The sequence below is a fragment of the Myxine glutinosa genome, chromosome 10, assembly GCF_964187855.1.
Source record: "Myxine glutinosa chromosome 10, kmMyxGlut1.1, whole genome shotgun sequence".
Taxonomy (NCBI): Eukaryota; Metazoa; Chordata; class Myxini; order Myxiniformes; family Myxinidae; genus Myxine; species Myxine glutinosa.
Genome location: NC_136270.1, coordinates 2,181,446 through 2,204,474, shown reverse-complemented (window position 1 = coordinate 2,204,474; position 23,029 = coordinate 2,181,446). Strand labels below are relative to the sequence as shown.

The 23,029-nt window shown below is 43.7% G+C and overlaps 1 protein-coding gene across 2 annotated transcripts in view; it reads left to right on the top strand.

The window, feature by feature from the left end:
- MCM4 (minichromosome maintenance complex component 4) overlaps positions 1-23,029 on the top strand; it is a 46,451-nt gene that overhangs the window by 7,726 nt on the left and 15,696 nt on the right. For both annotated transcript variants that reach the window (XM_068127186.2, XM_068127185.2), the window contains exons 3-15: positions 630-785; positions 2,525-2,658; positions 3,976-4,071; positions 4,293-4,388; positions 5,715-5,810; positions 7,231-7,369; positions 9,478-9,566; positions 11,339-11,470; positions 11,970-12,090; positions 12,202-12,476; positions 15,164-15,266; positions 18,953-19,215; positions 19,365-19,492. In XM_068127186.2, the coding sequence (XP_067983287.2) occupies positions 630-785; positions 2,525-2,658; positions 3,976-4,071; positions 4,293-4,388; positions 5,715-5,810; positions 7,231-7,369; positions 9,478-9,566; positions 11,339-11,470; positions 11,970-12,090; positions 12,202-12,476; positions 15,164-15,266; positions 18,953-19,215; positions 19,365-19,492 (1,828 nt within the window). The remainder of the gene's footprint in view (positions 1-629; positions 786-2,524; positions 2,659-3,975; positions 4,072-4,292; positions 4,389-5,714; positions 5,811-7,230; positions 7,370-9,477; positions 9,567-11,338; positions 11,471-11,969; positions 12,091-12,201; positions 12,477-15,163; positions 15,267-18,952; positions 19,216-19,364; positions 19,493-23,029) is intronic.

The window sequence follows — 23,029 nt, the reverse complement described above, 5'->3', positions numbered from 1 at the left end:
ACCTGGTGTCGAGGAGTCTCGAAGAAAACCAGAGCATTTATTACCCACAGTCCAGGCAGGAATTTGTAGTTTGTTCATTCTGCCGACTATAGCTCGCCTCCGCTTCATGAAGGATCCCAGCTGTCTTTAACGTCCTCCAACTAATGCTGGCAGATGGGATGTCCAGTTTGATGTCCATCCACATACAACAGGATTAATTGCCTTCAATAACGTGCTGTTATTGATCCCTGGTGTTGGGCTAGCGGCTAGGGTGCCGGCTTATGATCCTAGGATCCTGGGTTCGAATCCCGGTCGATCGCTGAATTAATGCCAGGGGGTTGACTCAGCCTGTTCATCCTTCCGAGGTCGGCTAATTGAGTACCAGTTCACTGGTAATTCCCTGTCGTTAAAGGCGGCGAAAAGGGTTGGCGACAGGAAGGGCATCCGGCCGTAAAACATTGCAAAAAGTGGACCAAAAAAACAACAACAACCACGGTTCCCGAAAAAGGCCAACCCCCGCCTTGCGGGGAAAAATGGCCTCTAAAGGTGGTTATTTTTTTTTATATATAATAACGTGCTGTGTATTTTATTTGAAAAACAGTGATTGTGTTTATGGCTTGATCCGCCTTTGGTTTTATTTCTCCGCCCAGGGCAATCTTCCACGCAAAACCAGTCACGCTTGGTTCCCACTTCTCCCGGATCCAGCGACCTGCAGATGCTGCCGGTTTCCCCTCCAGTCAATGCACACAGGAATCCATCCCCATTCTCCAGTCCCGCTCAATCCCGTATGACCGTTGGTACTCATGGTATGTTTAGCACCACTTTTGGTCAACATAAGGATTGATGGATTACCAATGTGTAAACAAATTGAACATCTGTTTTGTCCCACAACTGTTCAACACCAAAGAAAGAATGTATGAATAGTAGATTGTTTGCATGATGCATCCATGCAAATTGGTCACCTGCGTGAATCTCCCTCTAGTTTTGAACAGCTTCTCCCTTTCACTCACTCACCGCAGGCAGGTTGGTGGTCTTTCTGTCTTCTACCGACTCCTCTCCGGCCTTGCTCCCCCAGCTCTCTCTGGGCTCTGTCCCCCAAATATTCCTCCAGGTCGCATAAGATCTGCCAGCAACCCTCTTATGGTTAAACTGCCAAAATCTAGGCTCTCTGCTCACCTTCACTCTTTCATTCCCCTTTTCTCCCGCCTCTGGAACAAACTCCCCCACTCCCTTCAATCCCACTCCTCCCTCCAGGTCTTTAAAACAGCTGTTCACCACCATCTCTTATCTTCCCCCATCCAAAACCTTGATCTTTTCTACCCCCGCTAATTCACCCCAGATCCACTTTTTGGAAATTCCAACTTCTTTCCTGGAAGTCCTTGCAGTGTTCATGTTTTATACCTCTCCCACCTCCCCCAAAGCCCTCGCCCTCACACATTTCTCCCGTTGTCCCTGCTCTCAAATGTTGTGTTTGTGTCCTTCCCCCTCTCTCCCCATCTTGTCTGCCGCTCCCCTTTTGTTTTGTGTGTCGGTTTGACTTTTTGTGTGATTAATGTTAGCTCTTTCACGAGCCTCGATCTTGTATACAAAAAACAAAAAAAACAAAAAAAACAATGATCTATGGCTCTACAAGGTATTAAACTAAGCCACCTATCCAGATTTCAGGCTCATTTGCCCTCATCAGATTCAGATTCGGATTCTAGATTTCTGTCTGCGCACGCGCAGGATTTTTTTAAAATGTCACCGGGTGGGACCGGATAGCAATAGGAATGTAAAGGGGGGCGTGATGCACATTGTGTGATAGGGCTCTGCAGGCAAGAAAGGGAGAGGGGTGGAGCTATGGACTCTTTCAGGGGTTTGGAGCTATGGACTCTTTCAGGGGTTTGGAGCTGTGGGGGCCCAATGGCCTTGGTGAAAGACAAGCTAATGCTCAAGCACTACAGCAGGCAAGTATGCTACAAGGCCGTGAAGACCAATGAAAATTTGGTCCACGAGACCAACAGTCCCACTAGTGTATCTAAAGTCCTGGAAAGGTATGTGGTGTCCAGTATTCATTTCTTTTTTTATACCAAAACTCTGTACTAACTGAAAAGAATCTTCGCAGCAATGGATTTTTCAGCAAGCGATAAATTACGAGGGATATTCTGTTTTCCAAACAAAGTTACTCAGCAAAATGTGTTCACCTCTCATGGGAAAACGAACTTTTCCTTGAGGTGAGCAGGAAGTGCTTATGGACCACCAACCTCCCTGGTCCATTATTAGGTGACATCTGAAAGATTCACTAGATCTTGTATATTTTATATAAAAAATTAAAAACAGAATTTTTTACAATTTAACTTTTATATTGGGTCATTGCTGGTGAAACCTTTTGCCATCTTTGAACTTTGCTTTAGGTGCGAAGCGTGGAGATTTGAGATGACGCGCCATCAAATTCGCTCGAGTTTTATTTTTGTTGATGTATTTACTTTACTTATTTGTCTATTTATTTATGCGTTGTTTTGTGAGATCAACTGGGCCATACGCCAAGTATATGTTGATGTTTCAGGTCCTTTGCTTGAGGCGAGCTCTCCTCTCAGCTACGGCACTCCGAGTTCCCGCACTGAGGGCACACCGAGGCGCCAGCGCTCAGATATTGGCTCGACGCGCAAGCAGCGGGAACTCAACCTCTCCGAGCCACAGGTCTGTCTTGTTTCATTTTTGTTTATTTATTTTATTGAAGATGATTCTTCATTTAGCCTAATGAATGATAGTCCGCACCAGTCAACCTGGTGCTTCACAGGCAGGGCGTTGTATCGGTGAGTACGCCATGTTCTGGAGGGGATGTCAGCTGTCCCATCTGGTATTCGCTGTTGAACAATGAATAAAACATTGGGGCATTACCCCTGGCACTGACCTGGTGGAAAAAAACATTATACTGCACCGACTAAACATATTTTAAACCAATTGCAATGGTTTCTAGAAGACAGGGCAGCATGTGGAATCATACTAACATAATCATAAGATTTTAAACAGAGAAACAACAAAATACCTATTTTGGGGGACAACCCCCTCTCCCCCCCCCCCCCCCCCCCACTTCGTGTACATCCTAAAACCCCAATTTTTCCAATGCCTTGAACAAATATTGGTACATCAGGGAATATGAAGGTTGTGGTCAAGATTCATCGAAATAGTGTTTGCAGTTTCAGAGGAAAAAGCAAATTCCTATTTTGGGGGGTCAAACCTGGATCCACTTTGACCCCGGTAAACCCGCTTAGACCCCGATGTTTTTAATGCCGTGAACAAACTTTATTCAGAACACAACAAATATCATTTGTGCCAAATTTGGTTGCAATCCCATCAGCGGTTTCGGAGAAGAAGTTTCAAGTGTTTATGGACGGACGGACAACACGCCATCGCATAAGCTCCCCTGAACCTCGTTCCAGCTGAGCTAAAAATCTCGAGATGCCTTTTGAAGAGAGCCATTACTTTCCGGGTACCCGAACTCCCACTAACATTCCTTCTTCTCTTCGATGGAAGAGATTGTGTGAATTGTTAGGCCCCTATCTCGTCCGCATCGACTTTGCGTTCATCCCTCTTTGCTCTGTTCTCGTTGCGTACCACGTCTCTCACCGCACATGGGTCCGTTTCAACATTGATGCCCGTTTTGTTGCATTTTGCTGCATCACCTCACAAACGACCTGCACCACAACCGCCTTCAAAATGGAAGAAACGGAACAACGGAACGCTGTTGGTAAAAGAGCCCATCACCAATGTTGTTGATAGTTAAACGTGTCAAGACGCGCGTCTTTGGAACCAAACAACTGTTGGACTTCTGCTGCAGTCCAAATAATGGTTTGTAAAATTTCTGCCAACCTTCATAATTACAGGATGTTTTTTTTATTTTCTTCTGTTAATCAGGTATTTAAAACTGTCCACACTGCATTAACATCTTTCATTTAATGTTTGTGTTCGACTATATCCTCAGGCATGTTCACGTTATGGTTTGTGTGTGTTCAGGGTGTGACGAGTGACATCGGTGATGGAACGGAAGGAAACAGGCTGGTCATTTGGGGCACTGACGTCTCCATGGCTGCCAGCAAGGCTGGATTCAAGGTCAGGGCTCCATATTATGGGTCAGGAACTAATGACACCTGGATGATTTGGGTCATTCTAGACATCAGTTTGATCGCGCCAATTTTCCTCCAAACCTTTGCCAGGCCCTATCTTGACGATGCTTCACATGAATCTGTGACGTATCAGAGATTAATCGGTTTTTCGCACACTGATTGAAACATGGCGAGTGCTCCTTGTTGAATGGGAGGTTATTGTTGCAGAGTTTCCTGGTGAATTTTAAAGACCCTGATTCCGTGGAGCCTGAGACGGCAGGTTTGAACCTCAATGAACCGATCTACATGCAGCGTCTGGAAGAGGTAAACCTTATTACCTTTTCCTTGTTTAAAAAGTTGTCCAGGTCTTTTTGGAACACCCTGTACATATTTAATCGTTTCATCACCAACAAAAACTCCCTTCATTCCTACCTCTCTATTGGTGCATTCTCACGCGTGCCTTCCCTCGCTACATCCTTGGCACTGCCTGCCATCACTACCACCTCGCCACTGCCTGCCATCACTACCACCTCGCCACTGCCTGCCATCACTACCGCCTCGCCACTGCCTGCCCTCACCACTGCCTCACCACTGCCTGCCCTCACTACTGCCTCACCACTGCCTGCCCTCACTACTGCCTCACAACTGCCTGCCCTCACTACTGCCTCACAACTGCCCTCGCTACTGCCTGCCATCACTACCACCTCGCCACTGCCTGCCCTCGCCACCGCCTCACCACTGCCTGCCCTCACTACTGCCTCACAACTGCCCTCGCCACTGCCTGCCATCACTACCGCCTCGCCACTGCCTGCCCTCACCACTGCCTCACCACTGCCTGCCCTCACTACTGCCTCACCACTGCCTGCCCTCACTACTGCCTCACAACTGCCCTCGCTACTGCCTGCCATCACTACCACCTCGCCACTGCCTGCCCTCGCCACCGCCTCACCACTGCCTGCCCTCACTACTGCCTCACCACTGCCTGCCCTCACTACTGCCTCACAACTGCCTACCCTCACTACTGCCTCAGCACTAACTGCCCCCGCTACTGCCTTACCCCTACCTGCCTTTGCTGCCCCCTCATAAGGTATTCAGAAGTTGTACAAATGGAGACAGGGCACCGAAGATGCATCATTTGATTTAGTGTCGACCCTGCCCTCGATGATGTGGGACTTGAACAAACGACTTGTAACATGTCACAATAGTTTTATTAGTGGCATTTTGAGAAACATTATATTTCATCATATCAGTTGCCCTGCTAAATATAACTAGATAGATTTGGTTCTCCAGATGGACATCCCAACAGCCTGTTTAGAAGCACCATTTTGCATTTGTGCCCTTTCCCTCTTATCTTCCCTTGTTTTATAATAATATGAGTTCCCTTACAAGGAACTTCAATACAGCCTACAGGAGGAGTCCAGTAGGCCCATGAAGCCTGCACAATAGTTGCCAACCTATGGTTGTTTGCTTATGCTCTATCCTTTTTTAAATGCAGTACGTCAAGCAATTAAGCAGCGCGTACCATTTTAAAAGTGTTACGTGGTTTGATTGGAGTTCAAACCGCCAATTGGACGCACTCACCATTACACCACAAAGTTTGGTTGTTTCATTCCTAACATTGTTTTTTTAAATATATCTTTCTCTTTGAAGATTGCTCTCACTGGAGAGCCTTTCTTGAACGTGAACTGCAACCACCTCAAGGCCTTTGATGCCTTGTTGTACAAGCAACTTATTTGCTATCCACAGGTAACATTAGCACTACCGTTTGGATCCCTGTACAGCAGTGAATATGGTTGATCATCGATCATCTCTCTTGTTATTCAAGCTTACAGTCAATCGGCACTCATGGGGTTTGCATTATCAATTGATATTGTGGGTGACGTGCTTACGAGATTATTACCTCTGCCAATGAAAGAAGATGGAGGTTGTTTTCACCCATTTGTCAGCTTGTCTGTTTGTCTGTGAACAAGATATCTCATGAAGTTGTGGATGGTTTTGGACGAGGTTTGGCAGAGAGGTGTACCGTGTGTGACAAGGACGAAATGATTAGATTTTGGTTAGATCCGGATCTGGCTAGTAGGAATTTCAAGTGATTCTTCACCATTGGGAGATAGGGCCAAAGCATACATAGCAGGATATCTCAAAAAGTTATGGATGGATTTGGACGAAACGTGGTGGAGAGGTTACGTGGTGTGGTTGGTGGTGTTGGTGGTGGTGTTGGCTTAGCGGTTAGGGTGCCGGCTTGGGATCTTAGGATCCTGGGTTCGAATCCCGGTCAATTGCTGAATTAATTTTTGCTTATTAAGCATTTGCTTATTAATTTGCATATTGCATCCGGCTTGGGATCCTAGGATCCTGGGTTCGAATCCCGGTCGATCGCTGAATTAACACCAGGGGGTTGACTCAGCCTGTCATCCTTCCGAGGTCGGCAAATTGAGTACCAGCTTGCTGGGATGAATGATCACGGTGTGTACCCAGATTTAGAATAGGTACACCGTATCCCTGCGCATCGTAAGAACGTGACCAAGGGTTGGCGTCAGTAAGGGCATCCGGCCATAAAAACATTGCCTCAAATAGGGAACCATGATTGTCATTGGGCCCGCAAGGCTAACCCCCGCTCTAGCGGGGAAAATGGCCTTAAAAACGATCATTCATTCATTTTTTGTGGTGGAGAAGTTGTGTGTGTGACGAGGACGAATTGATTCGATTTTGGTGAAGATCTGAATCTGAATATGGATTCGGATACGAGAGATATTTAATTTTTTAAGTGATTCTTCACCATTGAGAGATCGGGCGAAAAGCGATATATAACACATGATATTAAAAAAAGTTATGGACGAGTTATGAATAAACTTGGTGTACGAGATGGTTGGGTGACGAGAAGAAGCCGATTAGATTTTGGTTCGGTTCCGAATCCAGATCCGGCCTATCAGTGGGATACAAAACATAAACTGTTCACTCTGGCGGAGGTTTGCTCTCTACCGAATGCCGTTTTAGTTACAAATGTAACCCTATTTACACTTGCATAGAACTGCAATTTTGTGCATTTTTTTGCATTTCACTTGTTTGTTTTTTTCGAACTTTTTTTTTTTTACTTAGCTTTGCTATTTTGGTCAAGATTTAATTTTTTGGCCTCCCTGTCATTCTCGATTACTCTTCTCCACAGGAAGTGATCCCTACGTTTGATTTCGCAGTTGTCGAATTAATGGCCGAAAAGTTTCCGGGAGCTGTTCTTGAGCAGCAAGTTCAGGTTCGGCCTTTCAATGCCGCGCAGACAAGGAACATGAGGTTCCTGAACCCCGAGGGTAAGGATTCGCACGTGGGAGAGAAGTCCAATATTGAATGGAACTCAACACCGTCATAACTGAGTTTTTCCAAAGACAATTGCTGAACACGGCAACATCATTTTTGTGTATTTTGCTTTACCAAATATTTAATTTGCCATTTCCTTGATGTACAAGTGCTCTCACTGTCGTGTTCTTTCATCATAATTCCTCTCATCGTCGTTCTGCTTTGATTGATGACAATTTTTGTTAAAACGAATGAATTTTAACATTAGTTTAACATTAGTGCACCAAAAGCTCGCTCGTGTTGATCTGCATTAGCGAGCAGGTAGAAAAAGAAACAGCGTTAACCCTTTGCCACTGTTTTCCTCCGACGAAGTGTTAATGGCCGAAACGTCAGCACACCCTTGCGTCCCATGGCTGTTGGCATACCTTAGTCGGCGTCCTGTTTATTTCTTACATTGAAATTAGTTTGCCAAAATCTTTCACAACATTAAAACGATTTGGTTTTGGTGTTTTCTTGTTGCCCGCTCTAGCAGGGAAAATGGCCTTAAAATGCCTGTTTTTGTTTGTTTGTTTTCTTGTTGCCAAATTTAACTATTCAGCATTTGTTGAACAGTTCAGCATTTAAATGGCACTGCGGTTAGAGTGCCATTTTGTTTGGAGTGGAATTGTGGTTAAATTTATTAGATAAATGAACAGGATTATAAATAATTGACATGCCGTATGTGGGGAAAATTACATGGTCTGGGCATGTAATTTCCCCACATATGTCAATTAAATTGATTGGAGTTAAATTTGCTTGTGTATTTAATAAACAGAGTAAGTGGCATTCTGATTAGAATGTCTGCTCTGACTCGAGTTTGTTCGGAGTTTCGAACCCTGGCCGAGTCACACCAAAGACTTTAACAATGGTAGTGCTGCTCCATTGCTTGACGCTCAGCACTTAAGGATCGAGTACAGATACATCTTCTGGGTCGGCATCCCGAAGCAGGTTTATTATTACCGGTGAAATGTACTCTGTATAAGCTCAGCCTGTAAAAGTTCAATCCAATAGATCTGAATCCATAAAAATGTAACGCAACACTTATTACTTGCAAAATCAAAGATTTTTCAAGTACATTGGTTGATATTGTGCGTTATTCTGTCTATCTGTCTGGCTGGCTGTCAAACGCCTACAGGTCACAATTTTAAGCCGATCTTCACAAAACTTCACCAGATGGTAGAGTTGGTGATAAGGAAGAAGCCTATTGATTTTGAGGTCAAAGGTCAAATTTCATCAAAAGGAAAGATTAGCTCACAAATGTCATCTTGAGGTCAAATTTCAAAAATTGTCATTTTTCATCCGATTGACTTGTAAATTTAACAGCATTTGCATATTGAGTCACTAAATTAGGAAACAACCTATTTTTTGAGGTAAGGTCAAAGGTCAACTCAAGGTCAAACTTCTAAAATCAATTTTCATCTGAAAAATCGTCATTTTTCATCCGATTGACATGAATATTAAACAGCAGTTGCATAGTGCCTCATTGAATTGGGAAACCAAATCTTTTTAAGGCTAAACGGTCAAAGGTCAACTCAAGGTCAAGCTTATAAAGTAATTTTTTTATCTTAATCATCCATTTTCATCCAATTAACCTGAAACTTAAACAGCAATTACATAGTGCATCATTGAATTGGGAAGCCAACATTTTTTGAGATCAAAAGGCCAAAGGTCAACTCGAGGTCAAACTTCTAATATCAATTTTCATCTGAAAAATCATCAATTTTAATCTGATTGACCTGGGCTTTCATTAAGATAGCCAATTTTAATCTTAATGAAATGAGCAATTTAATTTATCCATGGCAACTTTTTATTTTGGGGAGGTGTGGATTTTGCAAGTATCGTGCTCTGCATGACATCTTCTTGTTTTTGCCTCGATCAGTCTCCAATATTTGGTGCACTGTATGCCACCATTAACTCTGATTCATTTTGGCTGAGTCCATGAAGTGTATGTAACCAGAGCATTTGCCTGTTCTTTATGGCATTCCTGTGAGGACACACAGCTCAATATACTGGTATCCAAGGTTGAAATTCCATGTACTCTGTTGATTTGTCGCAACTTCCTGTCTTCCTTCACTACCCACAGATATCGACCAGTTGATAACCATCAGCGGCATGGTTATCCGCACCTCTCAACTCATTCCGGAGATGCAAGAAGCATTTTTTCGTTGCCAGGTGCGAATGCTTGAATTAGGCCACTTTTATTTCCTCTGCCACCAAAGGTGGATGGAGACTGTGTTTTCACCCCTGTCTGTCTGTAAGCAGGATATTTTAAATAGTTATAGACAGATTCGGATGAAACTTGGTGAACAGGTTGGATATGTCACATGGACAAATTAATTCAATTTTGGTGAAGATCTGGATCTGGATACAAGAATTTTAAATGACTAGCAACGGGGCGGGGCTTCCATTGCGAAGCCCAAATGAAAAGGCAAAATATCAGAAGGCTTTTTTAAAATTTATTTTAAACGATTCATATAAACATCCGTTGAATCACATCACACGCAAATCATCAAAATCTAAACAGTACATGGCGCCAATTTTGAAAAAAGATTGAATTCTGCAAGACGGAAGCGGCCGCTACACGTCTTTCTCAGTCGCACGTTTGTGTGCGAAGAGTGTGCGCCGAATCTGTAACACGGAAGCGGCCGCTACACCTGTTTCTCAGTCGCTTTGCACACGCTGCCATGTTACTTCGGAGCCGCACGTTTATATAAGAAGAGTTCGACAGGAGTCAATCTAGTCTCTCATGGTACGTAGCATAAACAGTATTTGTAGAATTTCAACAAAAGCCACATCACTGTTCATATCGGTAAATATTATTCCATCGTGTTTCGAAAAACTGGAAAATTGGAAAACCTGGAAAAATTGGAAAAACAATGTAGCCTATTTTACTCCCAGGGGTCCCAGGAATACCCATCCAAAATATTGTTGTGATCGGTTGAGCCGTTTTTGCGGTACCTTCGAACGGACGGACGGACATTTGGTGAATTATAGTAAGATTTTTCATCATTGAGAGATGGGGCCAAAAACAATATGTAGCACGATATTTCAAAAAGTTGTGAATGAGTTATGACGAAACTTGGTGGATGAGTTGGTGAGGTGACATGAACAACCATTGGATTTTAGCTCAGAATCAGATCGAGATCAGGCCTATCAGTGGAATACGATACGTAAACTGTTCAGCAAGGCAGACATTTGTGCTCTACCGAGTGCCGTTCTAGTTCCCCCTGCCTTCCTGCGATCAGGGATGTGCCGTTTGGGTCTGGCCCTTGCTCTGGCCCTCCATATCCTTGGAATAATCGTCTGTGGTGGTGCCTATCTCAAGACTGGAATCCTTAATTATTTTTTTCATCCCTCCTAATCTGGAGAGGGAGTTTCATTCGGTCGTCGTATCTGTTGGTTAAAGGAAGAGGAGGACACCAAAGCTAGTTGGAACACGGGGCATGTTGAAACATTTTGATTGTGAACTTGAGTTTGTTTCATGACCACTGCAGTCCTCCAATTACAAATCATCCTGAAGACAAAGTGATGGCAAGGCCTTTCCTTGACTGTAATTTTTCACTAGTTCCAATGTCTTCAAACAAAGGAATCATCGCATGTTTCGACTTGTTCTGTGTTTTGATTAGCCCAGGCCTCTTTGATGTAATTGTATCAGGATGATGTGTCTGCGCAATTGTGAAAATGTATGTGAAGAATATTGGAACAGAAACGGTCTTGTTATCCCGATCCCTAGAAGAGATAATCTCCGCAGGCCAGCCGAGCGCTTGGGAGGCTTTATTTAGAAAGAGTCGAGATGCTGAAACTAAAACAACGACCCAGCAACAGTATCATTGGTGTGTGAAGACCAGACGGATAACCGAGCCACCACCAAAATGTTGCGAAAATCTATATCTGAAGTTGATAACATTTGTGTTGTGTTATGAGGTTTGATTTGTCGGTTGCAGGTGTGTTTCTCCACGTCGCGTGTCGCAATCGACAGGGGACGTATTGCAGAGCCGGCAGTGTGCCGTAACTGCAACACCTCACATGGTCCCGCTATTGTACACAACTTGTCGCTGTTCTCTGACAAGCAGATGGTGATGCCTGCAACAGTGCATGTTAGAACTTAAGTGTTTGATAAGCTTCATACACTATCTCATTATGAAATGCTCGATTTATTCATCACATTGAGCCAATGCTCTTCTTCTTTTTTTTTACCTTCGCCAGAGGAAGAGGGTATTGCATTTGGGTCCATTTTTCTGTCAGTCTGTCCTGCACGTAATATGCCAACATAGGATACAAATGCCACCTGGTAGTATTCAGTATTGCATGTTATCTTTTTTTCAATGGAGTATCTCTCTAAAGTTTATACAATTGACACAAAACAAGTCCTGGCGCGGATCTGCAATCTTTGATTGGTCTTTATAGTTTGGAATGCAAGTGAACCCAACCTGCGTTGAATTCCACTGCATGGCAAAAGATTAGTAATGTCAGGTTGTTTTGTTTTTTTCTTTTCCTATCGTCACATGTATTCCAACGTGTCATGCGAGATGAAATGCTGACCTTCATGTTCTAATCCTTTGTTTTCTTTTGCAGATAAAGCTACAAGAAGCCCCGGAGGACATGCCGGCAGGGCAAACCCCACACACAGTGGTGATCATGGCCCACGGAGATCTTGTGGATGCCGTACAGCCGGGAGATCGGGTCACCGTTTCTGGTAAAAACGTTTAAATTGTTTAAATTATTCAAACATCACAAATAATTTGGATTATTGGAGAAATATGAGAAATACATCTGAATTTTCATCTCTATGTTCTGTTCCCTGCAGGCATTTACCGGGCAGCACCAGCACGCGTGCATCCCCGAGCCAGCTCTGTGCGCTCGGTGTACCGCACACATGTGGACGCTGTCCACTTCCGCTGTGCAGACGTTAATAGGCTGTTACTCGACGAAGATAGTTCGGGGAAGGTCGGCACTAGGGAACATACTCTTCCCCCTGGGAGGGAAGAGATCTTGCTGGAGCTGTCGAAAAAGCCAGACATTTATGAACGTCTCGCTGCCGCATTGGCTCCTAGTATTTTTGGCCACGAGGAAATAAAGAAGGTACGGTGTGAGGCGATGTGCCCTCAGCTCTGCTGAACAATGCTGGAATTTGTAAAGTTAAAGATAGTGCTGTACCTAAACGGTGTTTTCGAGCTCGGGGAGTTGCCCTCCAAGTCTAGCCAGGTTTGTCCATCAACTCAGATAGTTTCCTGTCATATGAAGTGGAGTACTGTAATTGCAGTATTTTACAAGGGTGTGCGGTAGAAATTTGCATTATTATATGAATAAGATGTGCTATATATAGATTCATCGTGTCGTCGTTTCACATCCGGTACATCGGCTGTCCAGCCGTTGTGGACTTCAACGGCCGTACGCAAGCGTTAATTCGTCGAGCGAAAATTAGCTGTTATTCTATCAACAATGGTGAACCTTTGCACTTATGGGTTGTATATAACCAGGTGCAAAGGACCCAGTTTTATTCTTTTGTCTGCCAGCAGTTGCAACTAACCAGGCAGAAAAGACGTGAATTGTCCAAAAAAAAGACGTCTGGCTTGGTTGTCCTGAATCAGCTGAGATACAGCCTCTCCCTCGTATCAATACTTGCATGTGTGTTCCGTCCTTTTCCTGAAAGAGGATTATGTATTTATGCAGCATTTTATGTTTCTTCACACCCAGCTCTGAGCTTTCTAGCCTGGGTTTGAAACCAGACCCATTTATAAACTGCCGTTCCAGTGTTTCACTGGCTGGGTGAATCATCAATGTTGTGCTATTCCTCCAATGGTCATTAAACTGGCTGTCCCATCTGCCGGCATTCATTTATGGACATTGAAGTCAATTCCTCCACTCCCACTACTAAAACATCAAACCAGACTACGTACAATTTACTATTTGTAACAACTACAGCATGGCACAGTACTTGCTCTCACTGTGTGTATACAAAGTTAATACGGGACTTTCTAAATGACGTATTTCCGCCATGATTGATGTTGCTCGGAAATTTAGGAGTGCAGGAAAAAGAGAAAATTCCAAGTGGTGGTTTCATACTCCTTGGGGTTTAAGAAACTCTGTAGTTCTTCATCCCTCAGATCGGCAGTCTGCAGCCTCCTCACTCTCTGCAGACCTGGACAAAATCACAGACTGGGCAAACAAGTGGAACATGTATTTCAATCCTGACAAATCTCACACTCTTACGATGTCTCTCCGAAAAGACCGACTGGACAACCCTCCCATCCACTTTCTGAATAATCCTCTCCAAGAAGTTCTGTCACTCAAGCTTTTGGGTCTCACTATCTGCCATGATCTTTCCTGGGAAAACCACATTTCAAATCTGGCCTCCAAAGCCAGTTGCCGACTGGGCATCCTCCGTCGTGCGAAGTCCTTCCTTGGCACACCTGAGCTCCTCACCACATACAAGGCTTTCTTCCGCAGCTCAATGGAATACTGCTCTCCCCTCTGGGCTGGTGCTCCTGCCTCACACCTAGCTCGTCTTCACGCTGTTGAAACCAAAGCATTCAGAATCATTGGAATCTCCCGCGATGAAGCTAACTCCACGGGCCTCTCACTCACTCACCGCAGGCAGGTTGGTGGTCTTTCTGTCTTCTACCGACTCCTCTCTGGCCTTGCCCCCCCAGCTCTCTCTGGGCTCTGTCCCGCAAATATTCCTACAGGTCGCACAAGATCTGCCTGCAACCCTCTTATGGTCAAACTGCCAAAATCAAGACTCTCTGCTCACCTTCACTCCTTCATCCCTCTTTTCTCCCGCCTCTGGAACAAACTCCCTCACTCTCTTCAATCCCACTCCACCCTCCAGGTCTTTAAAACAGCTGTTCACCACCATCTCTTATCTTCCCCCATCCAAAACCTTGATCTTTGCTACCCCCGCTAATTTCACCCCAATTCCACTTTTTTGAAATACCAACTTCTGTCCTGGAAGTCCTTGGTGTCCTTGTGTTTTATACTTCTCCCTCCCCCCCCCCCTCCTCCCTTCCCACGCCTCCTCCCCCCAAGCCCTCTCCCTTCCACACATCTCCCTGCTCTCAAATGTTGTGTTTGTGTGCTTCCCCTTCTCTCCCCATCTTGTTTTCCGCTCCCTCTTTTTATATATTTTGTTTGTCTGGTTGATTTGTTTGTGAAGTAAATGTTAGCTCTTTCACGAGCCTCGATTCAGTATACAAAAAAAAACAAAAAAAAAAACATGAAAAATTGAGGTCACTAATTCCCCTATCCTATAAACCCTACAACAGTAACAACCTTCCCCTATCCTATAGGAGGCTTAATAAATAAAGAAATCCCCAACCTCTCAAGCAGGATGATTGATTTGTCAAAAGCTTTCCAAGTTTTAAATGGGGTAAGTTTTAATCCTCCTATCCCTTTTTTTTTCTTGATTGATCTTTTTCTTTAAGGCAATCTATTCTTGCTGCTTGATTGGCTGCCAACAATGTATGAACAAATTGGGCACAAATGGTTTGTAAGGCAGCATAAAATGTGTTGCCAGAGTCGGGCTCAACGGCCAATGTGGTGCCTCGGGCAGAGGGTAGGATCGTAACACGTTGCAAATGAATATCGTCACTTATTGGCGCCACAATAGTCCTGCCGAAGCTTCATATCTTTAGAAAGAAGATTCCAGTGAGCCAGATCGGGCTAGGCAGCGAGATGCATACAGTGTGCTCAGAATGAAATGGCCGAGTAAAGCATGAAGAGCCGCTGCATTAAATGATTTATCATTGTTTTTTTTGTTTTTTTTCCAGGGCATACTGCTCCAACTTTTCGGAGGGACTCGAAAGGATTTCAGCAGCACGGGTCGTGGTAACTGCAGATCTGAAATTAACATCTTGCTTTGTGGAGATCCTGGTAAGAGACTATTAAGAAACTATCCTGACGGATCTCTTCGCTTTCCGTTTGTACCTTTATTTACCACCAGACGTCTGAGTGTTTGACATCCTCTGATATGTCTGGATTTGGTCAATTAGCAGATTTCTGATACTTTTCCCCCTTATGATTGGTTAATCGAGATAAATGCAATCTTGGCACAAATCGTGGCACAAACGCGTTTCCAGAGAAATGATGCAACCAGCAGCCACAGGCTGCATACGAAACAACAGCAACAGGGCTCCTGCAAGAGATATCGTGACTCATTGATCATGAAGCCAATAATTTCAAGAGACTAAGCCTCTTCCAATGACTGACCATTGAAATAGATACAGTGGCCTGCAAAATTATTCACCCCCTACCAATAAATGCCTGGTGTTGCCTGGTGTTGGCTTAGCGGTTAGGGTGCCGGCTTGGGATCCTAGGATCCTGGGTTCGAATCCCGGTCAATCGCTGAATTAACGCCAGGGGGGTTGACTCAGCCTGTCATCCTTCCGAGGTCGGCAAATTGAATACCAGCTTTGCTGGGATGAATGATCACGGTGTGTACCCCGATTTAGAATAGGTACACCGTATCCCTGCGCATTGTAAGAGGCGACCAAGGGTTGGCGTCAGGAAGGGCATCCGGCCATAAAACATTGCCTCAAACAGGGAACCATGATTGTTATGGGGCCCGCAAGGCCAACCCCCGCTGTAGCGGGGAAAAATGGCCTTAAAACGATCATTCATTCATTTTCATTCTACCAATAAATGCCATGTTTGGATACATTACGAATTATGTCGAAACTATTTTTCCAAATTAACTTTTTTATTCATAACTGAAGAGATCAAACTAAACACTTATAGTTGAAGGAGGTATCAGGAATACCTGCAAAAAACATGTACAAATCAAAATTCACTGGTGGTAAAAGTATTCAGCCCCTTAGGTCAGTACTTGGTGGAAGAACCTTTTACAGCAATGACTGCAATGAGACTTTTTGGTTCGGTATCTACCAGCTTTGTACAATGAGATGGTGAAATCTTTGTCCATTCTTCATGTGAAAATTGCTTTTGTTCTGCCAAGTTTGATCATGATCATCGATGGACTGCAATATTCAAGCCTCGCCATAAATGTTCAATTAGGTTAAAGTCAGGACTTCGACTGGGCCATTCAAGAACATTTATTTTCTTATTCAGCCACTGCAGTGTTGCTTTATCTTTGTGCCTTGGATCATTGTCCTGCTGAAATGTGAATCTCCGACCCAGTTTCATATCCATGGCTGACTCAAGCAGGTTTTCATCAAGGATTCTCCTGTACATTGCATCGTCCATTGTCCCTTTTATCCTGACTAGCTTGCTAGTCTCTACTGATGAAAAGCAGCCCCATAACATGATGCTGCCACCACCATTCTTGACAGTAGGGATGGTGTTAACTGGGTGATGTGCAGTTAGATTTGCGGCAGACGTAATGCTTTGAATTTAGACCAAAAAGTTAAATTTTTGTCTCGTCTGACCACAAAACTTTTCTCACATGCCTGCAGTATCATTAAGATTCGTTTTTGCAAACTCCATACGAGTTTTTAGATGCGTCTTTTTCAGTCATGGGTTATTTTTGCCTCATGTACATAGAGGCCAGCTTTGTGAAGAGAACGGGATATTGTTGATTGATGAACACTGACTCCCATCTCGGAAATAGAGCCTTTTTTTTTTTTTTTTGTATACTGAATCGAGGCTCGTGAAAGAGCTAACATTTACTTCACAAACAAATCAACCAGACAAACAAAATACCCAAAAAGAGGGAGCGGAAGACAAGATGGGGAGAAGGGGAAGCACACAAACACAACATCCGAGAGCAGGGAGATGTGTGGAAGGGAGAGGGCCCGGGGGGAGGAGGCATGGGAAGGGGGGGGGGGGGGAGGGAGAAGTATAAAACACAAGGACACCAAGGACTTCCTGGACAGAAGTTGGTATTTCAAAAAAGTGGAATTGGGGTGAAATTAGCGGGGGTAGAAAAGATCAAGGTTTTGGATGGGGGAAGATAAGAGATGGTGGTGAACAGCTGTTTTAAAGACTTGGAGGGTGGAGTGGGATTGAAGAGAGGGAGGGAGTTTGTTCCAGAGGCGGGAGAAAAGAGGAATGAAGAAGTGAAGGTGAGCAGAGAGTCTTGATTTTGGCAGTTTAACCATAAGAGGGTTGCAGGCAGATCTTGTGCGACCTGTAGGAATATTTGCGGGACAGAGCCCAGAGAGAGCTGGGGGGGCAAGGCCAGAGAGGAGTCGGTAGAAGACGGAAAGACCACCAACCTGCCTGCGGTGAGTGAGTGAGAGGCCCTTGGAGTTAGCTTCATCGCGGGAGATTCCAATGATTAAATCTTTCAGTCGTTGTTGGATTTACAGTGACATCCCAAACCAGTTTCCTGCTTGCCGGTTCCTGGGTTTGGATTGGTGTCCTGATCTGGGTAGAGTCTGGGTGGTATGATACATCTTCCACTTCTTCATGATGGATTTCACCGTACTCAAAGCATTAAACGAGTGACTTTGACATCTTCTTATAACCCTCTCCTAAACAGTGCTTCTCCACCACTTTATGTCTGACTTCTTTGGAAAGCTCCTTTGTCCTCGTGTTTGCCTTGTTTGTTGACCAAGTGAGTTGCACCTTAAAACTCCTTAGAGAAGTGGGGGAGCTTACTTTTTAAGTTGAACTTCTGACTACATACAGATGAAACCTTTTTCACTTATTTTGTAACCTTTCAAACAAATAATTGTGCTCCTGAAGTGATTTCGATTTTCTCTGTTAATCAAACTTATTCACATTTTATCTGCATTTTTTTGAGCTTTATCACTGGAGTAGTTTGTGAAGACTATATATTAAGTTTCATTGGAAAGCATCATTATATAAGCACAAGTGGCATTAAACTATGAAAACTTTTGAGGGGGTGAATAATTTTGCAGGCTACTGTAGGTCGGTTACTTTGACGATCCTTCTCGAGCGACAGGGCGAGACTGAGATTTTCCCGAATTTATAAACCTGTTCCATTAATTACAATTCCTTCTACTTATGATATGATTTAATCACCAATTCTGTCATTCTTCCCTGAAATGGTGATTGTGGGAAATACAAGTTGGCGTTTCATATTTCCTTTCCTTCATTATTACTCAATAGGTCCTACAGTTCCTTCAGTGTACTCCTCAAGGGAGATTCTGAGCTGCCCCTCGCTGGTGTTTTTTTGCCTTTTTTTCCTTGTTTTTATTTGCTTGCTTTTTCCAAGTTTTTTTATGGACTTCGAAATTCAACACTTGTTACAGAAATCGGAGTAAATATTGTGACGGCAAATAAGAACTCAAACTTGTACATTTTTACTGCCATTTCTGCAGTCAGGCAGCTTGTCATGCCAGGTTTTATCTTAACAACGAAAGAGGCTTTCATCTCCTCTCTTCAGGTATTTTACCTTGTGAGATAAGGATGCCATGACTATTTCGGGTTTATCTGTTCCATGTCATCATCTGGGCACTGCTCCATGAATCTTCTACATTTCACATTAGATAGATAACTGCAGGGCGTGGAACTTGTTCCTTTTTCTTTGGGAAGAATGACTCCTTTGTTCAGGCTCCGAGACAGGCCACGTACTATCACCAAACTTTGGTGAGCAGGACTGATTTTAAGGGCTGATTTTATTGTCCTGATTGCAGGTACCAGCAAGTCCCAACTGTTGCAGTACGTGTTCAAACTTGTCCCTCGTGGGCAGTACACGTCCGGAAAGGGATCCAGTGCAGTTGGACTCACTGCCTACGTAACGAAAGACCCAGAAACGCGACAGTTGGTTCTGCAAACTGGAGCTTTGGTGCTGAGTGATAACGGCGTGTGCTGCATCGATGAGTTTGACAAAATGAGTGACAGCACACGTTCAGTATTGCACGAAGTGATGGAGCAACAAACACTTTCCATTGCAAAGGTATTGCAGTGATGTCCACCCCTCCCACTCTTCCCATCCTCATGCTGTGCTCTTCTTTTCTCATGCTGCTACCCCTCTCCATTCCACCAGTCTTATCCTACATACTCTTCCAGGTCTCGTGGTGTACTACATCTTTTTATATTTTTCAGGCAGGGATAATATGTCAGTTGAATGCCCGGACATCAATCCTTGCCGCTGCCAATCCTGTGGAGTCGCAGTGGAATCCAAAGAAAACAACGATAGAAAACATTCAGCTTCCTCATACATTGCTGTCCAGGTTCGTGGGTGACCTCATCTTTTATGAGATTGATATTTAGTACTAGAGGAACATGTGATTCAGAAAATTGGAAGAGCACCTGGGTGATAAGCTACGGTGCAACGTTATATCCTCTGAGGATTAATTGCTTACCGCATCTAAGCCTAAAACTGCTGAAATGGGATTGTAACAGACACGTGAAAAATACCAATGAAGTGAGAATGTGGTTTTATACCCATGAGGAAATGAAACTGCCACAAATGTGTGCAATGCTGGTCGAGTGGCTGATACATTCAAAAATGCAGATACCTATTCCGCCCCATCTTGTGGCGGTTCGAGCCTGGTGTTGGCTTCGTGGTTAGGGTGCCGGCTTGGGATCGTATGATCCTGGGTTTGAATCCCGGTTGATTGCTGAATTAACACCAGGAGGGTTGACTCAACCTGTCATCCTTCCGAGGTCAGCAAATTGAGTACCAGCTCACTGGTAATTCCCTGTGTGTCACAAGAGTCGACTAACAGGGTTGGTGGCAGGAAGGGCATCCGGCCATAAAACATTGCTTCAAAAAGGGGACCACGTTGCCCAAAAAAGGCCAACCCCCGCTCCGTGGGGAAAAATGGCCTCCAAAGGCGGTTCTTGTGGTGGTTTGATCAAGTTTCCTTTTCAATCGAAGCAGACACACACTTGTGGTGGTCCTCATGTGTAATGACTATTAATACGACTTGGATATATATATATATACAGTCACGTGAAAAAGTAAGTACACCCCATGTAAAGTTTTGACTTTTTCAACATATTTGAACATACAGCTATTTGATCTTCATTTCAACAATATTGATAGATAAAGGTGATATAATATAACAAATATCATGAAACATTTACATTTTGTAGTCCATTGTATAATTTAAATAAACATAAATGCAAATTTCGCATGTGGAAAAAGTAAGTACACTCCTACATTTATCACTACTTCAAATACCTAAAATTAGAATCAGGTGCACCAGCTCAGGTGCAAATGATTAGAACATCGTTTGAGAGGATCTTGGAGGAACCTGTCTTATTTAAACCTCAGACATTTAGTTTGGTTTGCTCTTTGTTGTTGAAGTGTGCGGTGTCACCATACTTAGATCAAAAGAGCTCTGTGAGGCCTTCAGAAAGAAGGTTATAGATGCCTCCGAGTCTGGGAAGGGATTTAAAAAGATCTCCAAACAATTTGAAATCGATCATTCGACTGTCCGGAAGATCATCTATAAGTGGAGAAGATTCCAAACAACTGCCCACTTGTTCAGGCCAGCCCGCCCCAGCAAGTTCAGCCCGAGAGCAGACCACGAGATGCTGAAAGAAGTCTCTAAGAACCCAAGAATGTCATCACGGGACCTACAGGTAGCTCTTGCCACTGTTGATGTCAAAGTGCACGAGTCTACCATTAGAAAGAGGAAGCACAAATTTGATCGACATGGGAGGTGTGCCAGGAGGAAACCTTTGCTGTCCAGAAAGAACATCAGGGCAAGACTAAAGTTTGCCAATGAACACCTGGGCAAAGACCAGCACTTCTGGAACAATGTGCTCTGGACAGATGAGTCAAAGGTCGAGCTATTTGGGCACAGTACCAGAAGACATGTTTGGCGAAAACCAAAGACAGCATTTGACCACAAGAACCTGATACCAACTGTCAAGCATGATGGTGGAAATATTACAGTTTGGGGCAGCTTTGCTGCATCAGGGCCTGGGCAGCTTTGCTGCATCAGGGCCTGGGTGGCTCGCCATCAAATAATCCACTATGAATTATTCATTGTACCAGAGGGTGCTTGAGGATAATGTGAGGCCATCTGTCGGAAAGTTGAAGCTCAACCATAGGTGGACCTTGCAACATGACAATGACCCTAAACATACCAGTAAATCCACCAAGGAATGGCTGAAAAGAAAGAAATGGAGGGTTCTGGAATGGCCAAGTCAAAGCCTGGATCTAAATCCCATCGAGATGTTGTGGGGGGATTTGAAACGAGCTGTGCATGCAAGAAACCCCTCAAACATCGCACAGCTGAAATAATTCTGCATGGAGGAGTGGGCAAAAATTTCTCCCAGTCGATGTCAGAGACTGGTAGACAGTTATAAGAAATGCCTACTTGAGGTTGTTTCTGCCAAAGGGGGCAATACCACCTATTGGAGCCAAGGGTGTACTTACTTTTTCCACATGCGAAATTTGCATTTATATTTATTTAAATTATACAATGGACTACAAAATGTAAATGTTTCACGATATTTGTTGTATTATATCACCTTTATCTGTCAATATTGTTGAAATGAAGATCAAATAGCTGTATGTTGAAATATGTTGGAAAAAGTCAAAACTTTACGTGGGGTGTACTTACTTTTTCACGTGACTGTATATGTATGTATGTATCTTGGTCAGCCCACTGCACCTCGCTGGGTTCTTATGCCGCCATTTTGTTTCGGCCTACTCAAACCTGCCTTGCCTTGGAAACACGATTGATTAATTATAATTACCAAATTGAAGCATATTATCAAAATTTGGATTCGCATATGAGGATTGGATGCTGTAGACTAAATAAATGTCCAAACCTGGAGTGAAATCTAACAAAATTTACCATATCTTTCAATTTTATACCTTTCGTGGCCAAAAATATTGGCACCCTTGCAATTTTTTCAAATAATGCACCATTTATTCCAGAAAATTGTTGAAATTAAAATATATTTTGGTATCCACATATGTATTTCTTTGGTTTGCAGTGAAACAAAACAAAAAGCTGAAAAAAGTACTAAATCTTAGCTTATTCCACAAAGAACTCCTAAAATGGGCCGGGCAATGAAAACAGAAGCTGCCATTTTGTCTGAATCTTGATATTTCCAACGCTGAGAGCATCATCAGCAAATTTGATTGGTCAAGATAACATAAAATGGCATAATATTTTGTCCAAGTACTGCTAAAGTTCAGGGGAGGAACAAATTTCAGGTGAGCTTATGCGATGGCGCGTCGTCCGTCCGTCAGTCCGTAAACACTTGCAACTTCTCCGAAACCGCTGAAGGGATTGTGACCAAACTTGGCACAAATGCTATTTGTTGTGTTGTGACTAAAGTTTGTTCACGGCATTAAAAATATTGGCGTTTGAGGGGGTTTACTGGGGTCAAATTTGATCCAGATTTGACCCCCCAAAATAGGAATTTGTTTTTTTCCTCAGAAAATACACACTATTTCGATGAAACTTCACTATAACCTTCACCACCCGTGATGTACCAACGTATGTTCACGGCATTAAAAAAAATCTGCCCCTTTGGGGGTCGACAGGGGGGTTGCCCCCAAAAATAGGTATTTGCTAATCATCTCAGAAACTACACAGGCAATTTCGATGAAACTTCACCACAACCTTCATCACCCGTAATGTATCGATGTTTGTTTGCCGCATTTGAAAAATTGGGATCTGAGGAGGTATACGGGGTTGGGGTGGGGGGGGGGGGGGGGGGGGAAGGGTTAACCCCAAAATAGGATTTTTTTGTTTGTTTGTTTGTTTAAAGTCTTATTATTTTGTTAGTATGATTCT